Consider the following 21,954-nt stretch of genomic DNA (forward strand, 5'->3'; position numbering starts at 1 on the left):
TCATCAAGAGTGAAGCTCAGAGGCGGCCTGCATCCTAGACCTTTTTGGAGGCTGGACGAAGAACATATATGATTATTTTTTTCTTTTGTTTCTTATCTAGAACCCTGTGAACAGGGAGACGAGGGAAGAAGGATGAAGAAGAAATGGAAAATGCTAACGATAGAACAGGTGGCTGTAATTCAAGAGGGAGCAAGAGAGGGAAAGCAAATCTTCCGAAACAAAAGACAAAGTCCATGACATTATGAAAGAAAATGGTTATTTCAAAGAGATTCATAATCCCAGCCCCTAACACAAACTTTTTATTTCTGTATCGTATCCTGGATCTTCCTGATCATATGAATTCCTGTATGCGGTCGCCAGCCACCTCAGCAAAACGAAGTTTGCGTTCTCTGGCAAAATTACCGTGAAATCCTGATGTTAATCTGCCCTTCTAGGTTATTTTCCATATTAACGAGCGATGATGAAAATAGCCAAGTCTAGCTCGTGTCTGTCCTACTCTCCCAATATTTTGGTCCCAGAAACCCTGCAGAATAACTCAATTTGTCCTGTATCTCCCGGACTACAGTAACGTTGAAGCAGACCAGAAAAAAACACATTTGCCCTCTAGGCGGACGATATAAACCCATCACCCTCCAAATCGCTGCAACCCTTTGCACCGGGTCTCAGGAGCAGAGGTGAGAGGCGAGCGGCCGTGCGTGGCCACTGGCCCGCACGCGTCGCCCCGGGCCAGCAGGGGGCGTGTGAGCCGCGGGCGCCCCCCTCCGGGGCCCGGGCCGCCGGGGGCGTGGCTCCGCATCCTTGACGGACAGCTGAGGATGCGGGCGAAGATGAGGTAATAGGAGCCGGAGCAAGGAGGGCGTGGGGGTGCGGGCGCGCGAGTGTGTGCGAGTGTGTGAGTGTGAGTGCGTGCGCGAGCGGGAGACACCGCGTGTCTCGGCGCTGGCGCTGCGGACCCCGATCGCGCTGAATTAAACGCGGAGAGAAAGACCATTCCGTTTCTGGGAGGGAGGCTGCAGAGCGGCGGCGCGCGACAGCTGCGGTCCCGGGGCCGCGTCATGGCCGGCCGCTTTGGGGCGCCTGGGGACGCGGGAAACCCCCGCGGGCGCGCGTTTGCCTTAGCGCCCCGCTCGGGAGGGGCGCTCCATTCTGGAGGCGACTGAGCAGAGCCGCAGGGAGGGGGAGCTCTCGCCGCGGCGGCCACCGCGTCCGCGCGGCCGGAGGGTGGGCAGGGAGGGGCGCGCGGGGAGGGGAGCCCGGCGTGCCTTTCCGAGCGCGAGCGCGCGGCGAGCTCCCACCCCGCCGCCCGCAGAGCCCGAGGCGCAACTGGTGCGAGGGCCCGGGGCTCGCGTCGCCGCCAGCCCAGCTCGGGCCGCCGGGGCTCCGGCCGCGCGCCCGCCGGGGCTTCGCGAGGCGGGGGCCTGTCTGCGCAGGGCCGGGGCTTTGCATGAAGCCGCTCGACCCCACGGAGCGGCGGCGGCGGCAGCGGCGGACCCCGGCGGCGGCGGCGGCGGCGCGCGGTCGGAGCCGGGCGGCCCGGGTGCCCGGGCCCCGGTGGATGCGCGGCTGGGGAGCGGCCCATGGGCCGGAGCTGAGGCTGCCCGGGGCGGCGGGGCGCGGGGCGGGGGGCGCGGCCGAGGCCCGCGGGCGGCGGCGCAGGAGGAAGCGGAGGAGGACCGGCGCGCGGGGCCCGGGAGGCAGGCGGCGCGGCGCGGCCGCCGCGGCCCGGGGCTCGCCATGCTCCTGGCCTCGGCCGTGGTGGTCTGGGAATGGCTGAACGAGCACGGCCGCTGGCGTCCCTACAGCCCGGCCGTGAGCCACCACATCGAGGCGGTGGTCCGCGCCGGCCCCCGCGCCGGGGGCAGCGTGGTGCTGGGCCAGGTGGACAGCCGTCTCGCGCCCTACATCATCGACCTGCAGTCCATGAACCAGTTCCGCCAGGATACCGGTGAGCCGGCGCCCCTGCCCCGCCCGCGCCCACCTCCCCTCCCTGCCCTGGGATCTCCCGCCTCGGGAGCCCACCGGGACCCACCCAGTCCGCAACTCCGTGCGGCGTGTCACCAGGAGGTGGTCGTGGAGGGGGCGCTTTACTCCCCGCCATCCTCTTAAGATTGCCTCCGCAATAAACGTCCATGCAAGTAGTATCCGTGTTATGCTTGTGCAAATTGAGCTTCAACCGAGCCCCTAAGAACCGCCCCCCCCGTCCCATCTCGCGCCCCCCTTTAAGCGCTTGGTGGCCCCAAGTCCCCCGATGTAGAAATTCCAGGGCCGGCCCAGCCCACATGCAATCCCAGCCGCTGGGAAAGGTTTCCTGCATCCTCACACGTTGGCTGACCCTGCTTTGCCTCAGGCACCCTCGGGGCCGCCACCTGTCCCCCTCACCACCCACCTTACTGCCTCTGCCCCTTCTGTGTGGGTTGCCTTCTGTGGGTTGCCTTCCCGCAGCTGGGTCCTGCGGGGAGGGAGGGGAGCTGAGGGGAGGGAAGAAGGGGTTCCCTGGAGGCATTCGCTGTGGTCTAGCAGGGGAAGGGCGGGCGCCCTGGGAGAGGAGAGCCTGGAGCTGCTGGGGGATTCCAGGACATGAAACACCCCGGATGCTGTGGCATTGGCCAGTACCGCCTGTGCACTCCAAGTGCTTGAAGCAACAGGCCAGAGCAGATGGAGAGAGGAGGGGGAGGGCCGCGGCTCCGGAATGCCTGGCAGGAAAGCCTCTCCCTTTGTCCGCGTAGGAGGAGGTGGATTCCTAAGGAGAAAGGGTCCCCAAGCTTCCTCCTGAAACTGACACGCTGGTCTTCCAGAGCACTAACCCCCCCCCATCTTTTCGTGAGAATCAGGTTGCCACTGTGGCCACCACAATCCCACTTCCCCCCTGACCAGGCTTTGCAGGTCAGAGCAAAGAAGAGGGGCTCAGGGTGGTGGGTCAGTGGCGGGAGGGGCAGGACCCAGCTGCTTGTCTTTGCTCGGCTCAGGGTGTCCAGGCTTAACTGAGGACCTGGGACAAGTCTGACTCCTCTCCAGGAGTCTCTGTCTTCTTGGGGGTGGGAGGTTGTTTCTGGAATTCTGGCCCGGCTTTCCGGAGATTGTGACCCAGGAGCCTGGTGAAGCAGGTGTGGTGGGGAGGGGCTAGAGAGGATGGGGGGGGGGGGAGTCCCAGGGGATCAGAGAACAGCTGCTTGAGCAGGGCATCCCAGCCTCCTTGGAAAGCCCCCACATCCTGTGTGCTAATTAGGATTGTCATGGGAAAGGGGTGTCTTTCCACCCTTGCGTCCCCATCTTCAGTCCTAACTCCCAACGGCTTCTTTGCCAGGGACTTTGCAGACACCGGCCAACTGAGTAAAGCCTTCTGGGGAAAGGATTCCAGAAGTGTTAGCATCTGGAGGGGCTCGCTTAAACCCCGGTGGTGGGAAAGGCAGGGAGGTGGAACTGAGAGACACTGGGAGAGAGGAGGGAATGGGGAGGAATGTTAGGAGATTGAGAAAGAGGATTAAATGTGGCCAAGGGGAGGGAAGAGAATGTAACTGGGCAATTGGGGTAAAGGTTGTGGAAGTGAGGGTGGAGGCAGCAGGCTGTTGGGGGGCGGGGAGGAGGGGGGGTTGGTGCGCTGAGCCCCGGAAGTGGGACCTGGGAGATTAGCAGTTAAGACACCTGACCCAGAATGCCAGTCCTACTCAGAATAAACAGGCAGGTGTTAGCTTCTCTATTTCAGACTAAATCTCTGCAGCATAGAGAGAAACACCCTGGTGACATGCTTGTCCCAGCCCCTGTCCCACATTTGGGTAGGGGTGAATTTAATCAGTGTTTAGGGGTCTCTTAAAGAGGGGAATGAAGAGTCATGGCTTGAAACACCCTTGCTACCATCAGATGTGAAATTATGGAGAAAACTGGGTTAAGGGACGGAAGCCGTGTCCCCCTGCCAGGTCCGGCCACCCTTCCCTGAAGACAGGCTGACCATGGCCTGGTGGTTAGCAGTTCAGTCCGAGGCTGGGGCTTCTCAGATTTTAGACCAGAGGCAGAGAGCTAGTAGCCCGGATCATTTTAAAGACTGCCTCGGGGTGTGTTTTACATTCTTGCCTGTCTTAGAGGCTCACGACTCAGGCTGCTTCTAATGGTCAGTCGATGAATGATCCCGACGGCCTTCCTCCCGGTGCCAGGCCCTGCGCTGGCTGCTGAAGGCACTGGGCTGAGTTCCCAGGAATGCTGGGCTGTCAAGGAGCTTGTCAAAGCAGAATAGAATCTCTGGGCTCCTGGGCTTGGAGCCCCCTCCTCTCCCTTCTCCACCAACAGACACGCAGCTCCTCTCAATGTAGCTCATTGATGAGGCCATGACAGGGTAGGAACTTCATACTGCGGGCGCCCAGGCAACCTCAGCCAAGCCCTGGCAATGTTTAATTAAATTACCCGCCATCCCCAAGCCACGGTTTGAAGCTGGGAACCAGAAACATCCCCAGAAACAAAGAAGAGCTGGAAGTCCCCCTGCCTAGAGACTGAGTCCTCTTTTTTTTTTTTTTTTTTTTTTTTTTTTGCCTCCTCTATGTGGGGACATTTCCTGACATGGGAGCTTTGTTTTTTTTCACGAGTTGCCTGGCTTGCTGCGAGTGAGGCCTCAGACCCTCGGCTCCCCTGGGCTCCGGCCTCACCCACCCCGTCTCCAGGGAGATGGCCGGGAGGGTACATGGGCCCTCTGCCGCCTTTGTTTGCCCCGGGCCCTTCCTCCCCACACGGCCTCTGGGTTCCAGCTTATTTGCACTCTGCTGGTCTCTGGCCATCGTGTTTCCGTGTTTCCGGCTAGGAAATCTGGAAGAAGGGAGGAGATGAAGCGAGGTAGAGGTGACAGTCTTGGCTGCTTCCAGAGCCTTGCTTGGGCCCTGTGCCTGTACGGTCATTTGCCTTGATGGGCCTCACCTTTTCTGTCACAGGCAAGTGACTGGAGTGCTGTCCTTCAGCATCGCCGTCCCTTGTATCTTCCGGGACACCTGATTGCCACCACCTCCAGGGCTCCAGCAGCAGGACGTGGGGAGTCCGGGCTGTGAGTGGGGAGAGTGACTCAGGCTGTCATCCCAGCCTCGCTGGCTTCTGTGTGACCTTGAGCAAGTCCCTTAGCTGCTCGGGCCACGTTTTTTTTCTCTGTAGAAGGAAGAGCAGCCTTGAGAGTCCCCTGGCTCCTTTCCTGTCATCATTCAGATGGGCAGGTGAATGGGTTTGGCCCCCGCACCTGTGAGGATGCTGCTTGGAACTGGCCTGGTGTGAGGGAGCGTCCTTCCCAGCTCAAGAGTGTTCTCTGCAACTTTTGCCTTTTCTATGTCTTTAATGTGGTGACAAAGGTCAGATGGAGAGAGATGACAGGTTTTGACAGAAGCTGATTCTTTGGGCCCCACAATACCCTCTGCCCTGTGTGAGCACCGGAGCGGAAGAGGCAGGTGTCGTGATCGATACAATATGGGGGATGCCCCAGGCCCCTTGCACACACACATTGCCTTGTTTGATCCTCACAGCGATCTTAGGAAGGACCTATTGTCCCCATTTTATAGGAAAGGAAACAATCTGGAAGAGACTAAGTTGCTCTGAGTTTTATGGCTAGTCCATGGCAGAGCTGAGATTCCAAATGAAGTGTCCCACGCTCTACTCTGTCATCAGTGAACGCTTCTGGAGCGCCTACTTCATGCAGGCGCTGTTCCAGGCACGTGGGATGTAGCAAATGGCGAAACTTCCAGGGCCTTGCCCCCACAGGACATTCCAGTGGGGCTGTGGGGCGCTTGGGAGAGGCCCGGGATCTCTCTGACACAGCGATGTACAGATGCGGGTAAAGTGCCTTCGAGACTGGCTCATGCCTGGAAGGTGTTTCTCCCTTTTCCCAGGAGCCAAAACATCTCCGGTGCTTTGGAATCCCATTAGCGGCCTTTTCTTTGGGTCACTGCACTCAAGGACTAAATGGATTTCTCAGATCATCTAGTTCGTGGGCCTGACTATAGAGGAGGCCAGGACTAGCACATTCCAGACAGAGCGGACTCTGAAAATGATCAGAGACACGAAATCCCGCGATGAAATTCTTTTGTACCATGGCGTGGGTTCTGAAGTCTGCCTTCTGTCTCTAAATAACCTGCTGGGGCTGAACTGAACTCAGCGTCTTTCCCTCCAAAAACTGGCTCTTCCTCTTGAAACCCCTCTGCCGGCAAACGGTGTCCCCATTTTACCCCTTGTCCGTGGTCGAGACCTCAGGATTCTTTGACTCTGTCACAGTGTTGTTCTGGTGCCCAATGTGTAAGGCAACGTAGACCGTGTGGCCAGCTGTTGAAATTAGTGTGCATGATGAAAATCCGGGACGGTTGTTCGCATGCAGATGCCCAGGCCCAGGCCCTGGAGATGCTGGTGATTCCTCATGGCAGCCAGTGGGTACTCTAGAAGGTGTTAAGTACCCCCAGGAGACTGAAGCCGGTGATTCTGGAAACTCTTGGAAAGCATTGAATTCAGCTACTCATGGTCACTTCCTACCCGTTTCTTCTCTGTAGGGTCCCTCCAGTCTGTCACCTCCTTTTCGTCTCCACTGCCCATACCCTCATTACTTCTCACTTGGAACTCATTAACAGAGCAACTCTGGTCTTGTCACTTCTCTGTGTCACAGACTTCACGGGCTCCTCACTGCCTACAAATAAAACCTTCACAGCCTGGCTTTCCAGACTGTCTAAGCCTCGGCTCTGACATAACTTTCCAGGTTTATCTTCCTCTCTGCCTCATATCTTCCGCAATTCCTGACAAACGGATGTCCCTTTTATCCTCCTGCATCAGAGTTCTGTGACACCCCCTCCCCGAACTATTCACAAAGTCCCTTCTACTGAAACGCCCTTCTTTGCCACTTTCGCCTGTTGAAATTCTCCTTCTCATTCAAGCCTCATCCGTTTCTTGAAATGTCCTCCGAACCATCATTGCTTCCTTTATCTGGTCGGTATTTATGGAGCCCCCAGGAAATGTTGGGCATGGGGGGGGGCGGTGAAACCACGAGCAAACCCCTGCGTGCCCACTCTCGTGGCGTTTGGGAGTCCGGTGAAGAGATACAGACATTTACCAAATTAATCACACCAGCAAATGTGTAACTGCACATCAAGATAAATGCTGCAAAAAAAAGACAAGAATGAGAATCTAATCTGGTCAGGGCAGTCCAGAGAAGTTTCCTGGAGGAAATGAGTGGAAATCTGAACTATGGGCGGCAAAGAGGATGCCAGAGCGTCTTGTGGGGCGGGGGAGTCCAGCATCGTGCAAAGGGCCGGCGAGGAGAAACATGGCAGTGGGGAGAGACTGGAAGGGCCAGTGTGGCAGAAATGTAAGCAGAGTTATTAGGGTGTGAGGCGGCTGCAGAGATGGGAGGGAGTGGAGAGGGTCAGGTTTTGACCCAAGGGGAGCGCAGAAGGGATTCAGGCACAGTGGGGATGTGGGCAGGTTTTCTCCGCCCACATGCATTTTGTTGGCACCCTTCCCGTGGCATATTCTGCCTCATAAATAGTCATTCGCCCCCCTTGTCTAGTTTTAGACTGTAAGCTGTTTGAGTAGTGCCTGCATTCCCCAAGGCAGCCAGTGGGGACCCGGCAACATGTGACAAATGACCAAATGCCGAAGTAGCCAGAAGTCTACCGTGCCTTTGTGGAGTCCTCATTCCTGCCGCCTTGGGCGCTAGAGCAGAGCTGGAGGGTTGTGACTCTGCCTGCACTCGAGGCACCGTAGGAAGAGACGCCAAGACCCTGGTCCACATGGGGCACAGGCAGATCTGCACCCCAGACCTCCCGAGGGGGGCCTGGGCTGGGAGAGCATTTCAGGAAATGGATGGCAAATGGCACAGGACCCAAATGAGGACAGTCTCAATAGGTAGAAATGGCAAAGGAGGGCATTTCGGTACGCGGGACCTGGGGAGTCGTAGGGGAGGGGGTCAGAGACCTGTGAGGGAGTGCAGGACGAAGAAAGGCCAGGCCAGGCGTCTGCCTGGAGTCCGGGAAAAGAGCAGCATGGGGGCGGTTGGGGGTGGGGGGACCTGGAAGGTCCTGGAAGGGTATGGGAGAGCCACAGCTATTGGGATTGATACCACTGTTGTAAAAAAAAAAAAAAGCCTCTTAAGCATATTTGTGAGAATCGGACACGTGAATTGCCCCCGCTTCCCTGGAGAGAAGATAAAATAGGGTCATTTAAGCTCTCGAAACTTCATCTCCTTCGTTTCATTGATCATATGGGATGAGATAGGGGCTTTCTAAATAAGAAAGATTGTATAAGGGGTTATATGCAAACTCCCCCCCCCCACACACACACCCCCCACACCCCACAGATATCCTCTGAACTAAACTTACCATGACTTCTCCATCCCGCTTGGACATATAATAGAAAATAAATTACAATGATAATCAACCAACTTTTATTGAGCTCTTGGCATGGGGCAGGTGCGATTTCAGCCCCTTCTATTCATTCCTTCCTTTAATCCTCAAATCCACCCTTTGAAGTAGCTCCCCAGGACCCAGGCAGATGCAGACGAGGAAACTGAGGCTCAGTGGCACAGCTGGAAGGGACAGAGCCTCTGCTGTTGGACCCAGAGCCTGTGCTCTTTGTCCCCCAGTGAGCTGGCTACTTACGAAGGAAATGGAGGCAAACCGGGGAACTACTGCCCACCCCCCTTCTTCCTCCTCTCTTCCTCCCATCCCGCTCCCCCCTCCCAGATCCCCCAGCAGCGTCCTGGTGCTGAATAGGGGATTGTTTTCTTCACCCTCCTGCCTCTGAATGTTGATGTTTTGGGTCATTAAGGGGCTTGGAGTTGGGGTGGGGGGCGGGTTATGACCCTGGAAAAGGACTGAATAGACATTGTTCCTTTTCTTCCCCCCTTGAATGGAATTCTGTCCCCGGCCTTGGTGTCTCCCTCTGGGTTGGAGGAGGGGATGGGTCAGAGGCCTGTAAAGGGGAGCCTTTTCCCACCACTGATGGATAAGGCTAAGCTGACAGATGCGAGATTCAGGCACTCTTGGAGCCCTCCCAGGTCCCCTCACCCTGCCTTGACCCAGGCATCTTCGGCCTTGATGTTGATAGCCATGAAATGAGCCCTGATTGGGCGTGAGTCTGAATTCAGTCTTAGGGTGGGTCGGGGAGAAAGAGGCAACAGTTATAGACTTCCTTTTCCTTCCAGTCCCTTTGAACCTGTAGGTTCATTTCTTCTGTACTGCTTCCCTGAAATAATCCTGGCCTCTTCCCTGCTCTCCCTTCCCCCAGTGAGACTAAAAATCAAGACAATCCTATCTTTAGGATGGCTTGAGCTTTGGGAAAGAAAAGTGTTAGAGAAATAGAAAATAATCATGATCGTTATTACTGTTTTGATAGCAGATTTAATGCTCGAAAGTGTAAGAGTTCTGGCAACCTGATTTTCTATTTGTGTTTTTGCTGCACCCTTAAAGGGACAGAGAGGGAGCTCTCACTCCGCCAGGCTGGGCTGGCTTCCTGGGGGTCTCACCTTCTTCCTCTGCCCTCTAGGCTATCCTGACTCTTTGGTCTTTTCCTCGTAGCCCTCCGGGCAGGGGCATTTGCAGGGTAGGGGACAAGTGACAGGCTATTTCTGAGCGCCTACTGTGTGTCGAGGGCTTTATGGGCCTTAGTGCAAATTGCAGGGCGCAGGAGAGATCCAGGACGTGGCATCCATATTCCAATACATATTTGTTTGTTAGATGAATAAGCAGATCGCATTTATTTTCACAAAAACTCTGCAAAGGAGTCCTTGTTTCTCCGGGAAGGAAAGGATGTTGGGGATTTCTACGTAAACTGGGAAGTGAATGAATTTGGCTGCAAACCAAGGTCTCCGGACTGCAAACCGCAGGTGCTTTTTTCTGGTACCCCACATAACCCCACACCCTTCACGCTGTCACTCGGATGCTCCCACCCCACCTCAAAGCTGATACCCCAACAGGCAGCCCAGTGCCCGCCGGGACTAACCAAATCCGGTTTCATTCCCTGCTGACCCCTACCCTGTGCTCCGTCCCCCTCTGCCAGGGACCCTGCGCCCAGTTCGCCGCAACTACTACGACCCGTCCTCGGCGCCCGGGAAGGGCGTGGTGTGGGAGTGGGAGAATGACAACGGCTCTTGGACGCCCTACGACATGGAGGTGGGCATCACCATCCAGCACGCCTACGAGAAGCAGCACCCCTGGATCGACCTCACTTCTGTCGGCTTCAGCTACGTCATCGACTTCAGCACCATGGGCCAGATCAACCGGCAGACGCAGCGCCAACGCCGCGTCCGCCGGCGCCTGGATCTCGTCTACCCCATGGTCACGGGCACCCTGCCCAAGGCCCAGTCCTGGCCGGCCAGCCCCGCGTCGGCCGCCTCGCCCGCGGCCCCGCCCTGCTCCTGCCCACAGTGCGTCCTGGTGATGAGCGTCAAGGCCGCCGTGGCCAACGGGGGGAGCGCGGGGCCGCTGCAGCCCCCGGCCGCCCGCAAGCACATGCCCCCGTCTGGGGCGGCCAGGCTGCCCCCCCCACCAGGCCCTGCGGCCAAGCCGCTGGACAGCACGGGCACCATCCGAGGCCCGGTGAAGCCCGTCCCGTCGCAGGCGATCCGGCGACAGGCCTCCGGCACGCCGGCTGGGGTGACCATGGGCTCTCCTGCCAGCCCCCCCGGAGCCAACGGCAAGACGGGAAGGGTGGCCCTGGCGACCTTAAATCGGACCAACCTGCAGCGACTGGCCATCGCCCAGTCCCGGGTGCTGATCGCCTCTGGGTAGGTACTTTCACCTGATGCCTGTGAGCGTTTAGGGCACAGGACCCGACTGACCTGGGCCAGAGGTGAAAGGGGGCTGCCTGCCAGGACTTAAGCTCCCTGTCCTCTTGTCCTGACCCTCCGGCTGCAGGTGGAAGGCAGCACGGTGTGGTGGGTAAGGGTGGGCTTGGCCTTTGGGGTCCACCGGATCTGGCTTCTAATGGAGATGCTGCCACAGCTATGTGATTTGGGACACGTGCCTAACATCCCAGAGTCCTAACTTCCTCCTCCCTAAATGCCTTCGATAATCCTCCCCGTTAGGGTCACTGCTGAGGGTTGAAGGTTATGCACACCATGTCCTAACAGGCAGTATTAAGGGGGCTCCCACCAGGATCTAGGTTGGGGGCTTTATCACCTCATTGAATCCTTACAGCAACTCTTTTTTTTTTTTTTTTTCTTTTTACCATGTATTTATTTTTAAGAGACAGAGACAGAATGTGAGCAGGGGAGGGGCCGAGAGAGAGAGAGGGAGAGAGAGAGAATCCCAAGCAGACTCCAGACTCTGAGCTGTCATCACAGAGCCGGATGCGGGGCTCGAACTCACAGACTGTGAGATCATGACCTGAGCTGAAGTCGGACGGTCAACCGACTGAGCCACCCAGGTGTCCCGATTACAGAAACTCTTCGAAGTAGGCATTTGGATCCCCTTTTACCCAGGAAGAAATCAGCGGTTCTCTCGCTCAAGGGCAGAGAGCTAATCATTGGCTGAGACCAAAATTCAAACTTCAAGAAGGCTGATGCCAGAGCCAGACTCTTTTCTGACTGCCATCCCGCTTCTCTGTCGCAATGCCCGGCATGTAGCAGGTGCCGGATGAGACTTAGCTCCTTTCCTCTGGTCTCTCTGGAAACTGGAACTCCAGTTTGGAGCTAAGAGCCCATACTTAGTAAGCACTTACTATGTGTGCCAGGCACCTTCCGTGCGTTGTCTCAATTCTTCCCGTGACAGCCCAGTGTGGTCGGTTCTGTGATCACTGCTTTTTATGATCTTCTGGGTCCCCCTAATCGTCAAATGGGGGAGACGCAGGTCCACATGGTGCCCACGGCCTTTGCCTGCCAGCTCCCGATTTCTTGTGAGATTGGCCTCTCACGCCGGCCCCATCTTCCTTTCCTCCAGAGGGGCCTGGCCCTGCCTGTGACCCCTGAGCCCCAGACTGTCCGGGTGGTTTGGACTGAGGTTGTACACCCGAGTGGGAAATTCAGGCTGCCCAGGGGTGGCCATCTGCACACAGAGGTTCAGTGCTGGGAGACAAGGAGAGGCAGGTGTAGTGGGGAGGGAGGGGCCCGGCCTTCCCTCGGGCCTCTGCCCTAAGCTAAGCCAGAGTCTGCAAGGTCCAATTTCCTCGTCTGCGAAATGGGGAACCTCACGCTTGCCTTGCCTGCCCCATGGAGTCCTTGTGGAAACCTCCACTAAGGGAGTGCACCCCTGGAGAATTTACCAGATGCACCTGCCAGTATTATCTCATTCTCTGACCTGGTGCACCCAGTATCAGGCTCGGGCACGAGGCTCAGAATTCACTTCCCAAGGAGGGCCACACGGCCCATGTGTCACAGAGTGGGGGTTGGGGCCCAGGGTTTCGTCCTCTAGTCCTCTGCCCTTTTGGCTAAAGCTCAGCTCCTCGCCCTATGCGAAGGCAGTTTATAAATGGTCAAGTGCAGGTCAGATGTGTGGGGTTTTCACATGACTCCTTCTGAACTGGCAGAATATTTGGTAGAGGGGAATGGGCACCTAAACCACACCACTGCTCAGTTTCTCCCCAAGGCCACACAGCAGCGTCCTGGGGGCCTCTGACAGAGTACCAGGGTAATTATTTGTGCGGCAGAGGGAGGCTCATATAGTGGATGAGAAACCCAGCCTCCAGCACCTGACTGCCCCGGGCTGGAACCCAAGTTCCTTCGTGTGCAACTTGGGGCAAGTTTTGCACCCTCTGTCTTCAGCTTGCTCCTCTGGAGAGTGGGGACTTTCATAGTACCTTCCTTATCAGGGCTGTCATGAGGATTAAAGGCAGTGCTCAGCATGTGGATTTAGCCCAACGCTCGGCAGTAGTAAGAGTTTGGTCAGTATTAGCTGCTATTATTATTGTTGTTGATGTGTATCTATTGAATGTGTGCTGTGTAGTCGAACTGAAGTCAAAGCTGAGCAGCCTCTAACGCCCCACCTCATTTCTGGCGCCCTTGGCAAAAGCCAAGTGACCTCGTGCCATAATTGAGGGCAAGGACGCCCTGCTCACTTTAAACCTCACTGAGGAAGCCGACAGCTCTTTATCTCCACTCTATTCCCCCTGCCCGCCGGCCCAGCGGAATCGGAGCCGGAGAATGGAGTGGAGAATGGAGTGGAGGTCCGGGGGCAGTGCTGTTTCAAAAGGCCTATAGAAACACGCTTTTTTCTCCGCTCTGTTTTCCTGACAGGGGAGGCCCCGCCCTACCCTTCTATCTTCCAGCCCCTTCCCTTTTCACCTCTTACCACCACCCTCACCCCCACCACCATTTTCTCCTCCAGTCTTTCTTGGCCATTTAATTAGCGTGCTTATTCCCTTTGTCTGGCATTGCCGTCCACCTTCTGTCGTGGAATGGCCCCTTCCCTCCGCCCTCCCCGTCCGTGAGCTCTTCAAGCAACTTTCCCACGGAAAAAAGGAAGACCGGGGAGGGCGGGAGAGGTGGGCTGAAGAGAAGGGTTTGAGGGGGAACAAAAGACCCTGTGAATTATTCAGACACACAAGCAGGGGGTTTGTAAAGAGAAAAGAGGGGGGCTGTGTAGTGGGGGGCGGGAGTCGCCCCTCTGGCCCTCTCCTCCAGAATCGAGGCTTCTCTATCTCCAGCGAGACTTCGGTTGCTGGAGAGACGAGACCATTGTCCTGTGGGAGGATTCCTGGGTTGGCTCACAACTCCGAAAACACCCCACTGTTTCTCACCATGGTATCTGCAGAGCTTTCCTCCTGCCATCAGCCCCCTTCTCTGCCACCGTGCCAGCTCTTGTCTTTTCTTAGTTTTATATGTGAGGGACAGAAATGGAAACTGAGAACAGCCCAGCAGAATGGGGAGGGGGTGTCTTCCGATGCTGAGGCCAGACAGCTTTGGCCGAGCTGGAGGATGTGAGAGGCGTGCCAGTGATTGGCCTGCCGATTTCTGGAAGGAGGGCTCAGGCGTGAACCGGCGGGGAGGGGAATGGTGGAGGGGGGGTGTGTGTGAGCGGTGGGGACTCCATGGGCCACCTCCACGGCCAGCCGCCTCCACCGCTTTCATTTTAACCAGTCACCGAGGGGGAGGGCTGATCAGGTGTTGCCACCTCAACAATCCTGTGCACTGCCCGGGGCTCCGCTTTGCACTTTGCCCTCCGTGTCCTCAAGAATCAGAAAATGGGACTATTCCAGCAGGAAAAGGCTTTATCAAGCCCGACTTCCTCTTCCAGTTGAGAAACAAAAATGTAAACAACCCCCCAATTTGCATGGGGCTGGCCGGTTTATAGAGTATTTGACCTAGATCCTGAATCCTCACAGGGACCCCATGGACAGAGATGTAGGGTGGCCCTGCTCTTGGGTGTGGTAACTTGGATGTGGTCACCGAAGTGCAGAGGGGCCATGGGGCTCTCCCAAAGGCACAAGGTCAGTGCCAAGCTGGGCTGGAAGGCAGGTCTCCTGACCCCTGTGCAAGCCTCCTTCCACTGTACCCTTCTGTATTTTGTTAGCAGATCTCTTCCTCCTCAAGTCCACTGCCGCCATCCAGAGCCTGCTGACAAGTTTTCCCTTTCCTGGCATGGCCCCCCACCACGGTATTCCCGGGAGTCCTGGGTCCTCATATGGACCCTCCCTCTCTTCAGACCTGGCCCCGTCCCTGGGTCCCTGGGCTGCCCAGGGTGTGCTAGGGGGACTCTTTCCTGGTTAACCAGATTGGGTGTGGAAACCTGCCAGTCCAGTTTGTGGGAACAAAGGTGGCTTTTGTCACCCAGATCACAGCTACTTATCTCCTGGTGGGGGCGGTGGGGGGGGGGGTTGCTCGGAGCTGGTAAGGGGTGGGAAGGCAGGCAGAGGGCTGGGCTGTGAGCGTTGCCCCCTGGTGGGGAGCCAGCGAACAGACACAGGCCGCCAGACTGCTTCACTCCTTTCCCAGACCAGCAGTGGGGAGGCCAATCAGTCCCCACAGGGGACCCAGGGCTTAGGCGGCTGCCTTGCTCTTAGGCATTGGGGCAGGGAATCTTCAAGAAGTCCATCCCCTGGCACCTGCTAACTCCAGACCCTCACAGGTTCACAGGTGAGGTTGTGAGGAGTTACTGGCAGGTTTGGGGCTCCAGTCTGGTTTCCCTGACTCCAGTCCACCGTGCCGTGCCTCGCCCTGGGGGGCAGGCCATAGAGTCCAGAAGCAAGGCTGGGCCTCTCTTCTTGGCCAGCTTTCCTTTGTGTTGAATTCAGCTTTCCCCTCTCCCCATCCGGGTTTGATTTATCCTGGGGGTGGAAAGTAGGCTGCGGTGGTCTGTTGAGACACGAACGCTCCCACATCTGTTCTTTCACATCCTTCCCACAGCCCTGGTGCACGTGTCATCATCCCGGGGAAGGGACAGGGGCCCCGGAAGACTCAGCGTAGCCGGGGAAGCGCCCATCCCTGTGGGCATGTGGCGGACAGGCAGGCCCTGTCCTCAGCCTTGAGGCCCCCCATTCCAGCCCCTCTCTCGTAGTCCTAGATTTATTCCACACGCTCTTTGTTCCCCATGTCCTCTGTCTGCCACGTGGGGTGACAGAGGGGTCACAGAGACACAAGAGCCCAGCACGGCGAGTGGCTACAACAGCGGGCTCCGGAGCCAGATTTCCTGGGTTTGAATCCTTAGCTGTGTGACCTCCATCGGGTTTGCTCACCCTCTCTGTGCCTCAACCTCCTTGCCCATTAAATTGGAGCTAATGATAACGGCACCTCCTGTGGAGGTTGTTGGAAGTCTTAGATGGATTTGTGCGATGTGAGCGGTTAGAACCGTGTCTGGTACCAGGTGGGCTCTTCAGGGTCACACACGGATGAAGGGCCACAGGCTGTCTTGTTCACCGCCGTGTCCTCAGGCTCTAGGGGCGAGTCCAACCGGAAGGAGGGCTCTGTATGAATGAGCATGTAAGCAAATAACGAACACTGCAAAGAAACAACTGAACAAGCCCCTTCCCCTCCCGTATTCCCAGCACCACTCTACCCCCCAACCCCCCATAGCAGATCTGCTGGCTTCTCAGGCTCTCTGGCCCCTGGAGTCATCTGTGACCTAGTCCATTGACGTCCTCGAGCTCCCTTTCCCCCTCCGAGCCCATCTGTGGAAGCCTGGGTGGCAGGGGCGATGGCGCACAACCCAGCCCCACATGTCCCCATGTTTTTCTATTTGGCGTCGTGGGAGGCCTCGCCTTTCCAGGCAGCTGTGCGGACTCCTCTCCAGAGCCTGGCTCGGGTTTCTGGGGAGAAGGACAGAAAGAGGAGGAGGCTTTGCCTGGTATTTAGATTTCTCAGCGAAAAGGAGGGGTAACAGCTGTTGGAGCAGTGGTTTCCCAATGTCAGGCTGGGATCAACCTTATCTGGATCCTCTCCAGAAGCGAGAGAAAATGCAGGTTCCGTGCCCCCCCCCCCCCCCCCCCCCGCCATGGGAATTCTGATTCGGGCCTGGGGCTCTGTCTTTTTAAAAGCTTCTCAGGAGTCACTTGGTACACCCACCCGGGCTTGAACTTGCCTCTCCATTTTTCATTCGCTCCACAAACACTCACTGAATGCCTGCTAGTGTCAGGTTGTGAGGATATTTGTCCGTGTGGAGTTTTGATTCTGGAGGGGGCGAGAGTAAAGCAACAGCTTATTTTTTAAAAACCATCAGTTCCAGGGCACCTGAGTGGCTCAGTCGGTTGAGCCTCCAACTCTTGGTGTCGGCTCGGGTGATGATCTCGTGGTTCGTGAGTTCGAGCCCCGCGTTAGGCTCCATGCTACGGCCCAGAGCCTCCTTGGGATTCTCTGTCTCCCTCTCTTTCTGTGCCTCCCCCGCTCATTCTCTCTCTCTCAAAAGAAATAAACTTAAAAAAATGTTTTTAAACCATCATTTCCCTGGGGGAAACAAAACAAAAACGAAAGAGAGTGAGGCAAGAGGGCTTGAGAGTCCCGGGGTGGGATGGAGGGGTGGGTCTCGGTATTAAATGAGATGGTCTCAGGAACCTCACAAAAAGGTGAGCCGAGACCAAAGGATCCGTAGGAGGAGGCGAGGCAGAGACAGCATTTCAGGCAGAAGGAGCCACATAGGCAAAGGCCCTGAGGCAGCAGTGTGGCCCAGCTGGAGCAGGATAAAATGGTGAGGGGTATGTGAGGAGACCAGGAAGATGAGGGTTGAGCACGGTGGGGGGGACGTTGGCAGGTCACGCGGAGCTGTGTGGGCTTTGCCGGGACCTCGAGAGACTTAAGGAGCCATTGCGAATTTGGGGGGTTCCGAGGGGAGGGGTGACATGGTCGGACTTAGATTTTAAACGTTAACATTTCCTGCTTGTGGTGCTAAGAACCGACTCTGCCTTGAATAGAGATAAGTAGTTTCTGTCGGAAAAGGGACCTCTCAGTGAGTGGATTTTGGGGGTTCCAACCCCACCCCACTTGTCGGCCCTTTCCTTCCACAGGGTCCCCACTGTGCCAGTAAAGAACCTCAATGGGTCCAGTCCTGTTAATCCGGCCCTGGCAGGTAAGCGCTTGCTTTACGGCGGGCGGGGAAAAGGAAAGCTCGGGCCAAGGAGGTGGTGAGCATTTACCGCAAAGAAAGAATTGAATGAAAGCAAATGTGGATGTTGGGAGCGGGGTGGGGAGGGCGGGAAGAAGCACAGCTTCTGTTGGAGAGGAGCAAAGGCACACATTTCTGGGGCAGGCAGCGCGGGCCAGGGGAGGCTGAGTGAGTCATGCATGAGAGCTTGTGCCGGGGAAACAGGGGGGCGGGTTCCCGGGGAGGGCGGTTGGTGGGATGCTGAGAACTAACTCTGCAGTCCGAGCTCACGCCCTGCCCTTCCAGGAATCACCGGGATTCTCATGAGTGCAGCCGGGCTGCCCGTGTGCCTCACCAGGCCGCCCAAGCTGGTTCTCCACCCGCCCCCGGTCAGCAAGAGCGAAATCAAATCCATCCCAGGGGTTTCCAACACGAGCCGCAAGACCACCAAAAAGCAGGCCAAGAAAGGTATCAGCCTCCTTGTCTTAGGGGGTGTGGGAGTCAAAGGCGTGGGCCTTGGCCGTGGCTTTGCCGCCATCACCCAAGGTCATACCCGTGGCTTCACCCTCTGTGCCTTCGTTTCTGCGTCTGCTAAGTGGGCCCAACTACCCCCTGTTCTGCTGATTGCACCAAAGTGGATTGTGCGTGAGTGAGAGGGAGGCACCTTAAGAAGTGCAAAAACACGGTCGGGAAATATAGAGACACAGAACCACCAAGCGTGACGCATAAAATACGATACAGGGGACTGTCACTGTGGCCCTGGAGCCAGAACAGCCTGGGTTCCAGTCCTGACTGTGACACTTCCAAGTCATGTGACCGCAGAGAGCCCTTTTTCTTTCCTTTACAATGGGGTAAAAAATGCTCACAACAAGTATGGGGCAGGTGTGCCCCAGAACGCATCCATGACAGGGAGTGACCACTGCCCTGTGTCCCCCCAGAGCCCCTAGGCTGACCATTCGAACCTTCCTTCAGGCATTCCTTCCTCCCTGGGCACAGTGCCGTCACCAGGGGGTCCAGATGTGTGTCTACCCTGTCTCAGCTCTGCGGCCGGTCTTTCTGGCCGCTGGTGTTGGTTGTTAAATGTCTTGACCGTCACCCCAGGCCCCCACCTTACAACCTTGTTTTGAAGGGTCCGTGAGATCTCATGTATATTGTAACTGGGCCCAGGGCCTGGCAAGCAAGAGGCTCTCAATGAACAGAAGCTTCATTCTTAGAAGCGGGCTGGTGGGAAGGAAGGGCCTGCATCCTGGGTTTTGGCGGTTGCATGATCTGCTTCCTCAAACCCTTGCCCTACTTTTCTACTCCATCAGAAGTTCTCTGCTTAAATGAACTCAATTGCCCTGTTCATAGTCTGATAGGAAATGACAGGATTTCACACTTTCCCGCGCTTCCTGTGATTATTAATAGCACATGTTGGATCCTTAGCTGGAAAAGTGCTAAAGGTCTGTGCGTCCATTAGCTTCTTTAATTGTCAAAGCAACCCTTTGAGTGGGCACTCTTGCTTTGCCGGATCTCACAGGTGAGAAAATACAAGCTGAGAGAAGCTAAGAGGGGTCCCCAGGGAGGAACTGGTCCTTTTTAAGGTTGTATCATCCTGTCTCCTGCCTTCAGACTGGGAGGCCTCCTAGAGGTCCAGCCCCCAGAGAAATTCCAGAATCGCTGCAGCCTGTCAGGATGCTTCCCTGCTGCTGGTCTCCCGCACCGTCAGCGGCCAAGGGAGCTGTGGGCATAGCTTCCTGCTTTCCCATGAAAATAAAATCACTTTGACACCACATTACACACCGAGACAGTACTCGGCACACTGTAAAAAGCATGTGATAAGCCTACCTCATTTTTTTTTTTTTAACGCGTAACAGTTTACACAGTGCTGTCTTCTGCTACCTCGCCTCATCGTTTGGGCATGCCCAGGCTCTTTGATTACACGGAAGAGAGTCCCACACCACCCATCTCAGTTAAAAAGTGGGTTTGGTGAAAACAGGCCCGGGGCGGGGTTGGGGGGGGCGCTGTCAGGAAAAAGACTGCGGGAGGGAAAGACAGGCAGGCACACCTCCCACCTTCCCAGACACCTAGCTCCTTCCTCCTCCTGCCGATTCCCTTTCAGATTCTTAAATGTGGTTGCAGAATGAATTCCTCCCCCTGCCTGCTTTGAGCCTGGCTGCTGGCTCCCCTCTCCGCATGCCCAGCCTGATGAGGCCGTTTGATCCCTTACCTCTGTCTTGGTGGCCCACCGACCACCCTGTCCCCCCACAGGTAAAACCCCAGAGGAGGTGCTCAAGAAGTATCTGCAGAAAGTCCGGCACCCGCCAGATGAGGTGAGCGCAGGGGGGAGGCAGGGCGGGGTTCACCCACAGCTTCTCCTCCGCCGGGGTTTTCCACAGGTTGCAGCAGGAGCGGATTTCTGCGTCCGTCTCGGCTGCTACAGAGCCGCTCAGAGCTGACCCAGGGCTCCAAGGCTGGCGGTCTGGAGCCGCAGACCGAGGCTGCATTCTAAACCACCTTCCCGTTAACAGTCTGAATGTAGCAAAAACGGCATGACAAGCGCTGGGAACTGACGTTTATTTCTTCTTCTTCTTCTTCTACTTATTATTATTTTTTTAAGGAGGCTTGAACTCATGACCCTGAGATCAAGAGCCGGATACTTAACCAACTGAGTCAGCCAGGCGCCCCATGGGAACTGACTTTTAAATGGGCTTGATGTAGCCCTGTGGTTCTCAGCCAGAGGGAGTCCTGCATGGGGGGGCAGGAGGGGGGTGTGGGGGAGGGAACTGCTAATGGGCGGAGGCCAAGGGTGCTAAATAGCCACCGTGCCCAGGACAGCCCCCTCGGAGAAGAATTACCAACCCCAAATGTCAATAGTGCCAAGGTTGAGAAATCCTCTTGTAGGCTTATTGATTTATTTATCCTTAATGTTTATTTTCTTATTGAAAAAGTTTTTTCATGTTCATTTATTTTCGAGAGACAGAGACAGAGCGTTGAGTGGGGGAGAGACAGAGAAAGAGAGGGAGACACAGAATCCCAAGCAGGCTGCAGGCTCTGAGCTGTCAGCACAGAGCTTAACGTGGGGCTCGAACTCATGCACTGCGAGATCGTGACCTGAGCTGAAGTTGGATGCTTAACCGACTGAGCCACCCAGGCACCCCAGTATTTATTTTATTTTTGAGGGTGGGGAGAGGGAGGGAGCATATGCAGTGAAGGAGGGGTGGCAGAGAGAGGAAGACACAGGATCCAAAGCAGGCTCCAGGCTGTCAGCACGGAGCCCCATTCAGGGCTCCGACTCACAAACAGTGAGATCATGACCTGAGCCAAGGTCAGACGCTGAGCTGACCGAGCCACCCAGGAGTGCCTCTTGTTGACTTATTTAAACAGCAGCCCCTCTGGTACACTTGAGATACAGTTGCTTTGCAAACGTTCAGCTTAAATAAAGGGTCTGTCAGCAAGTGTCTGTTTCCTCCGCAAGCCATTGGAGAACACCAAGGAAGGACAGTGTCTCATCATTGCCCTAAAGGAGAGGACAGTTTTGGTGGTGAGCCCCAGGTGGCCTGTGCCACCAGCAGCGATTATTCCAGGAACTTTTCTGCTGTGTAAAGTGAGATAAACCTAGATTTCGATTCCCAAGGGCATGTCTGTATATATCCTGGTTTGTGGGTTTTCTAGAAGAGGAACGGGGACACCTCACCGGACGTCTGATCATGCGAGAATCACTGCGGAGATGCTCTGGCCTCCCAGGCTGGGCCAGCGCTGAAGGCCTCTCTGCTCTGTCCCCTCCCACCCCCAGGACTGCACCATCTGTATGGAGCGCCTCACGGCCCCCTCGGGCTACAAGGGCCTGCAGCCAACAGTCAAGCCTGACCTGGTGGGAAGGCTGTCCAGATGCGGCCACATCTACCACATCTATTGTCTGGTCGCCATGTACAACAATGGCAACAAGGTTAGTGCCAGCCTGCGGGGCTGGCCCCCGCCCGCCACGGGCCCTGGAGGAGCAAAAGCGTGAAGGCCCTGTTGGGGTGATTTGGGGTGTCTGAGAGGCACCCTGGGGGCAGCAGGAGTGAGGATCTTGGCTGTTCTCAGCAGGGTCAGCGTCCACACAATTATAACGTTCGCAAAACCTGTCTTACCCAACTGCTCCCCTCCCCCATCTCTACAGTGGGTGTGATGGTCTGAGAGGTGTAGACTTCAGTCCATGAGAGTTCTTGGGGCGAAGGGGCGTTGACAGTGTGCCCATAGTGAGCGTTCATTACTCCCAGTGTGGGCAGGTTTCTAGTCCCTTCGAAGCTCACTGTTGGAGGAGGGGAAGGCTGTCTGTGATGCTCACCTGGTCCATACTGACGGCAGAGCAGTGTTCCTCCATGAAGCTGGATTCCAGGAATCTGCGAGTCTCCTTAGATGCTAACTCTCTCTTTACACTGTCCGAGCTTTTACTAAGCCACTGACATCCCTCACGTCCTTTGCTGTGCCTGGAATAACCATCACTCCCCTCTCCCCATGAATTCAAATCCTACTTGCT

The 21,954-nt window shown here is 56.4% G+C and overlaps 1 protein-coding gene across 2 annotated transcripts in view; it reads left to right on the top strand.

Moving 5' to 3' along the window:
* The first annotated feature begins 843 nt into the window (after positions 1–843).
* The window catches only part of DTX4 (deltex E3 ubiquitin ligase 4), a 36,735-nt gene continuing 15,624 nt past the window's right edge, over positions 844–21,954 (top strand). The window contains exons 1-6 of one of the 2 annotated variants that reach the window (XM_011286915.3): positions 844–1,945; positions 10,003–10,729; positions 17,374–17,435; positions 17,757–17,918; positions 19,701–19,762; positions 21,226–21,378. In XM_011286915.3, coding sequence (XP_011285217.3) covers positions 1,735–1,945; positions 10,003–10,729; positions 17,374–17,435; positions 17,757–17,918; positions 19,701–19,762; positions 21,226–21,378 — 1,377 coding nt within the window. In that variant the 5' untranslated portion in view covers positions 844–1,734. Of the gene's footprint in view, positions 1,946–8,074; positions 9,830–10,002; positions 10,730–17,373; positions 17,436–17,756; positions 17,919–19,700; positions 19,763–21,225; positions 21,379–21,954 lie in introns of those variants that run through there. The other variant, XM_045039339.1, reaches the window with a different exon arrangement.

This window comes from Felis catus, chromosome D1 (genome assembly GCF_018350175.1).
Source record: "Felis catus isolate Fca126 chromosome D1, F.catus_Fca126_mat1.0, whole genome shotgun sequence".
Lineage (NCBI taxonomy): Eukaryota > Metazoa > Chordata > Mammalia > Carnivora > Felidae > Felis > Felis catus.